The sequence below is a fragment of the Raphanus sativus genome, unplaced genomic scaffold (genome assembly GCF_000801105.2).
Source record: "Raphanus sativus cultivar WK10039 unplaced genomic scaffold, ASM80110v3 Scaffold1879, whole genome shotgun sequence".
NCBI classification, from domain to species: domain Eukaryota; kingdom Viridiplantae; phylum Streptophyta; class Magnoliopsida; order Brassicales; family Brassicaceae; genus Raphanus; species Raphanus sativus.
The window spans coordinates 12,790-18,721 of NW_026617188.1; the positions used below are offsets into that span (position 1 = coordinate 12,790).

Consider the following 5,932-nt stretch of genomic DNA (forward strand, 5'->3'; position numbering starts at 1 on the left):
AAACCAGAAGATTGAAGAATTCGATTGCAGCCTTGGTTTACTCCAAACCAAACCAAATCGATGATCAAAACCAAGTCAAGCTCTTTAATCATTCAGTCTTTGGTCTTGCCTAGTTTTCCTTTCTTTCTCGTGAACTACAAGTCTTAGTCTTTGCTTTGTTTTCCCATGTTGTTTTCCTTTTCTACAAATACTTTGGTTTCGATTTCAATAAGATCATTCACCTTTTTGATTAAAATCTCTCTTATCATTGTGAATCCCTTGTTTATCTTTGAACATTGATCTGCTGAGGAGTTCATTCTCCAATTGCAACTTGGCTTTGATCCTTACTTGAGTTCATTCTCTTGATCAAAGTCTCTCATCTATCCATCAATCATCCATCCGCAAGTTTCCATCCACAAAACCATCTATCTTCACCCTTTACCATTCCGCAAATCACCCATCAAACCATCAAACCATTGATCCAACCTTCAAAGATCAGGGAAAGTGAACCATAATACAACCAAGGTTCTATCAGGTGGTATCAGAGCAGATTGAAGGCTCGTGATCTAGGGTTTGTTTCGCAAAAACTCTTTAAATTCTTCTCTCTTTCGTTTTGGGAACCTCGATTGATCTCTGTGAAACTCCATTCTCTTATCTATCTATCTAATATTGCGGGGGGGCCAACCAGTTAAAAAAAAAAAAAAGAAAGATCAAACTATCTAAGAAAGCTGAAGAGAAATCCAGCTAGACTGAAGAGAAATCCAGTCTCTGGTGGTAAAGCTCCCTGCCCATTAAATCCCTTAATACTGTCTATCTCTTTCTTTAGTTGGGGTTGGGGTTTTGTTCTTTGAAGCATTGATCTTTGTTGACTGCTGAGCTCTTGGATTCACAAAGAAACTTCACCACAAAGTTGAGAGAAACACTTGAGAGAAATACTTGTGAGGCTTCAACTATAATACTTGTGTACTTACTTTTCTTGTCGAGTTTCTTAACAGGAAGTCATGTCTGAAAGTGATCTGGAACGAGAGGGAAGACCAGCAGCTAGACTGGATAAAACTCAGATGGATGCCTTGATAGCTACTCTTATGCATGAGATGGATAAAAAGCTTGAGTTTGCTGGGGTTACCCGTTCTACTAATGATGTTTTGGGTAATACTTCACAGGTTAGGAGAGCAGCTAGGGAAAAGAGGAGAGGAAAACGACCTACCGTTGCTAATGATCTAGACTCCTCTTCTGGACGTAGCACAGATGAAGATCGAACAGAAAGGTCCATCAGGTCAGGACGTGGAGCTTCTCAAACCAGATCAGACCGTGCAATGTCTCAAACTAGACATACTACTCGACGTGCACCAAGGGAGAGACCTGATGATCGTCTTGGGAACCTTAAGCTTCGGATACCTGTCTTTGGAGGCACTAGCAATCCCGATGACTATCTTGATTGGGAGAAGAAGATTGAATTGGTGTTTGACTGCCAAGACTATTCGGAAAAGAAGAAGGTGAGGCTTGCTGTAACTGAGTTCAATGGTTATGCGTTGCATTGGTGGGATCAGATTGTTACTTCAAGAAGGAGGACTGGAGAAGCACAAGTTGCATCCTGGTATGAACTCAAGACTCTTATGAAGAAACGCTTTGTGCCAAGCTATTATGGGAAGGATGTGCATCAAAAACTCAGAAGGCTTACCCAAGGCACGAGGGGAGTAGAGGAATACTATCAGGAGATGGAAACTCTTATGCTTAAAGGTGGTGTAGACGAGTCAGCTGAAGCTACCATGGCTCGCTTCCAGGCTGGGTTAAGCAGAGATATTCAGGATCGCATAGAGATGTATGAGTATGAGGATATCTTTGAGTTGCTACACAAGTCTATCCTCATAGAGCAGCAACTAAAGAGAAAGCATCCAACCAAGGGTTCCTATGGCAACAACTACAAGACGTCCACTACCAAGGATGAGAAACCAATTGTGAATGCAAAGGAGGAACTCAAGGGATATCAGCGTGATGATAAAGGAAAGGCACCAGCAACCAGAGCAAGAGATGTGAAGTGTTTCAAGTGTCATGGTTTTGGACACTATGCCAATGAGTGTACCAACAAGAAGGTGATGCTACTTTTGGATAATGGTGATATGATATCTGAGGAAGAGAATGTTGATGCCTCAGAAGAAGAGTTGATAGACTATCCAGTCCGAGGTCAGCTCCTGGTTACAAGAAGATCCCTTCAGGTCCAATCCAAACCAGAAGACATAGATCAAAGGGAGAATCTCTTTCATACTCGTTGTACTGTTTATGATAAAGTTTGTAGCTTGATTATAGATGGTGGGAGTTGTACTAATGTTGCTAGTGAATCTCTTGTAGCAAAGCTTGGATTGAAAACAGGAAAGCATCCTAAACCTTACCCACTTCAATGGCTGAATGAAGGAGGCGAGTTGATGGTTACTGAACAAGTAATGGTTCCTATAACCATTGGGAGATACCAGGATGAGATAGTGTGTGACGTTCTACCTATGGATTCCAGCCACATCCTCTTAGGAAGGCCCTGGCAGTTTGATAAAAGAGCAATCCATGATGGTTTTACAAACCGCCATTCTTTCACCCACCGAGACAAGAAGATTGTTCTAGCTCCCTTATCTCCACAAGAAGTGCATGAGGATCAACTGCAGCTTAAACTCCGACGCCAAGAAGCCAAGAAAGATTCAACTGAATCACATAAGATGGGGTCTAATCTTATGGCCAAAAACAGTGAGGTTAAGAAAGCTTTCTTTCTTAAACAACCTTTACTTCTCTTTGTTTTTAAAGGTGCACTAACTGCTTCTAACCTTGCACCGGAGCTTCCGAAAGATCTTCAATTCATCTTGCAGGATTATGGTGATGTGTTTCCAGAAGATAGTCCAGCAGGTCTGCCTCCTTTCCGTGGTATTGAACACCAAATAGATCTGGTTCCAGGCGCCTCTCTTCCTAACCGGCCTGCCTATAGGACCAATCCAGATGAGACCAAGGAGCTGCAAAGACAAGTGGATGAACTGATGGAGAAAGGGCACATCCGAGAGAGCATGAGTCCATGTGCTGTGCCAGTACTTTTAGTGCCCAAGAAAGATGGAAGCTGGCGCATGTGTGTTGACTGCAGAGCCATTAACAACATTACTGTGAAGTACAGGTATCCTATTCCTAGGCTCGATGATATGTTAGATGAATTGCACGGTTCTTGTGTGTTCTCTAAGATAGATTTGAAAAGTGGTTATCATCAAATTAGGATGAGGGAAGGGGATGAATGGAAAACTGCTTTCAAAACAAAACATGGGTTGTATGAGTGGCTTGTTATGCCATTTGGGCTTACGAATGCACCTAGCACTTTCATGAGATTGATGAATCATGTTCTAAGAGCTTTCATAGGTCATTTTGTTGTAGTATACTTTGATGATATCCTGATCTACAGCAAAAATATGATTGAACATGTTAATCATTTGAAAACTGTTTTAGAAGTGCTTAGGAAGGAGTCTCTTTTTGCTAACTTCAAGAAATGTACTTTTGGAGCAGATCACCTTGTGTTTTTAGGCTTTGTTGTTACAGCTCAAGGAATCAAAGTGGATGAAGAAAAAATCAAAGCAATCCGAGAGTGGCCTATTCCAAAGAATGTGAGTGAGGTCCGGAGCTTCCATGGTTTGGCTGGTTTCTACAGGAAATTTGTGAAAGATTTCAGCACCATAGCCGCACCACTCACTGAGGTAATCAAGAAGAATGTGGGTTTTAAATGGGATGATGCACAAGAAGAAGCTTTCCAAACCTTGAAAGGGAAGTTGACTGAAGCTCCTTTACTTGCTTTACCTGATTTTTCTAAGACTTTCGAAATAGAATGTGATGCTTCTGGTGTAGGAATTGGGGCTGTACTGATGCAGGAGAAGAGACCAATTGCTTATTTCAGTGAGAAGCTAGGAGGAGCCATGGCGAATTATCCCACCTATGACAAGGAGCTATACGCTTTGATCAGGGCCCTAGAGACTTGGCAACACTACCTTTGGCCAAAAGAATTCGTGATCCACACTGATCATGAATCACTCAAACATCTTAAAGGGCAGCACAAGCTTAACAAGAGGCACGCCAAATGGGTAGAATTCCTTGAAACTTTTCCTTATGTGATTCATTACAAACAAGGAAAAGAAAATGTGGTAGCTGATGCTTTGTCTAGGAGGTATGCTTTGCTTGCTGCCATGGAAACAAAACTGTTAGGATTTGATCAGATTAAGACTTATTATGCTGATGATCCTGATTTCAAAGTAGTGTTCAAAGATTGTGAAAAGCATGCTAGTGGGAAGTACTTTAGGTCTGATGGGTTTCTTTTCTTTGAGACTCGTCTATGCTTACCTCAGTGTTCTTTGAGAGAGTTGTATCTTAGGGAATCTCATGGAGGTGGACTAATGGGACACTTTGGCGTTGATAAGACCCTCAGCACCTTGAAGGAACACTTCTACTGGCCAAGCATGAGGAAAGATGTTGAGAAACACTGCAGCCGATGCATAGTTTGCACTCAAGCTAAAGCTAAGAACCGACCTCAAGTTTGTACACTCCTCTCCCTATTCCTGATGCACCTTGGGTAGACTTATCAATGGATTTTGTGCTTGGATTGCCTAGAACTAAGAGAGGAAGGGATTCGATTTTTGTGGTAGTAGACAGGTTTTCAAAAATGGCACATTTTATTGCTTGCAACAAGACTGATAGTGCTGTTAATGTTGCTGATCTTTTCTTTAGAGAAGTTGTGCGTTTGCATGGAATGCCTAGAACCATTGTGTCTGATAGGGATACTAAGTTCCTTAGTTACTTCTGGAAAACTCTTTGGTCTAGATTGGGAACTAAGCTTTTGTTTTCTACTACTTGTCACCCTCAGACTGATGGACAAACTGAAGTAGTTAATAGGACTTTGTCATCTCTCTTGCGTACTGTGGTTAAGAAAAACATTAAGTCTTGGGAAGATTGTTTACCTCATGTTGAGTTTGCTTACAATCATTCAGTTCATAGAACCACTAAGCATTCTCCTTTCCAGATTGTGTATGGTTTTAGTCCTTTGACTCCATTAGATCTTTTGCCTTTGCCCATTAATGAACAGACTAACCTTGATGGAAAGGCCAAGGCCGAGTATGTTGTTTCTTTGCATGAGCAGGTTAAGAAGAACATTGAAGAAAGAACTAAGGCTTATGCAAAGCAAGCTAACAAAAAGAGGCGTGAGCTGATTCTAGAGCCAGGAGACTTGGTGTCAATTTACTTGAGGAAAGATAGGTTCCCTGCTGAAAGGAAGTCTAAACTTCTACCAAGGACAGATGGTCCTTTCAAAGTGCTTGAACGGATCAACAACAACGCTTATAAAATTGATCTTGAAGGGAAGTACACTGTTAGCTCTACTTTCAATATTGCTGATCTGATTCCTTATCATGCTGACGAGTTGGTTTCTTATGTTGATCTAGATTGAGGTCAAATCCTTTTAAAGGAGGAGGGGATGATGCACCCATGGTTGAGCTAGAAGAGAGTGATGGAGCTGAGGAGAGTGTCGGAGCTGAACTGGAGCTAAGTAGGAGTGACACTGAACCAGAAGCTGATCAGGAGCTAAGTGAGAGTGACATAGAAGATGAAGTAGAAGCAGCTCGATCCAAAGAAGAGAAGCCCATATCCGATCAAACTCAAGACCCATTCTACTTATCACAAGGGCCAATCACAAGATCTCAAACCAGAAGATTGAAGAATTCGATTGCAGCCTTGGTTTACTCCAAACCAAACCAAATCGATGATCAAAACCAAGTCAAGCTCTTTAATCATTCAGTCTTTGGTCTTGCCTAGTTTTCTTCTTTCTCGTGAACTACAAGTCTTAGTCTTTGCTTTGTTTTTCCCCATGTTGTTTTCCTTTTCTACAAATACTTTGGTTTCGATTTCAATAAGATCATTCACCTTTTTGATTAAAAATCTCTCTTATCAT

General features: G+C 41.3%; 1 protein-coding gene across 1 annotated transcript; it reads left to right on the forward strand.

Moving 5' to 3' along the window:
* Positions 1-980: 980 nt before the first annotated feature.
* Positions 981-5,431, forward strand: LOC130504908 (uncharacterized). Its single transcript, XM_056999521.1, has 8 exons — positions 981-1,487; positions 1,602-2,163; positions 2,329-3,171; positions 3,526-3,695; positions 3,867-3,959; positions 4,047-4,260; positions 4,378-4,523; positions 5,126-5,431. Exons 1-8 carry the CDS (start codon positions 981-983, stop codon positions 5,429-5,431), a joined length of 2,841 nt encoding a protein of 946 aa, XP_056855501.1.
* The last annotated feature ends 501 nt before the right edge of the window (positions 5,432-5,932 follow it).

Bases quoted from the DNA above. Each gene is read 5' to 3' on its own strand.
- LOC130504908 (XM_056999521.1), top strand. From the start codon at position 981: ATGTCTGAAAGTGATCTGGAACGAGAGGGAAGACCAGCAGCTAGACTG. The intron at 2,164-2,328 runs GTCAGCTCCTGG...AATCTCTTGTAG, and splicing joins GATAGACTATCCAGTCCGAG to CAAAGCTTGGATTGAAAACA. The intron at 4,261-4,377 runs GTGAAAAGCATG...AATCTCATGGAG, and splicing joins CAAAGTAGTGTTCAAAGATT to GTGGACTAATGGGACACTTT.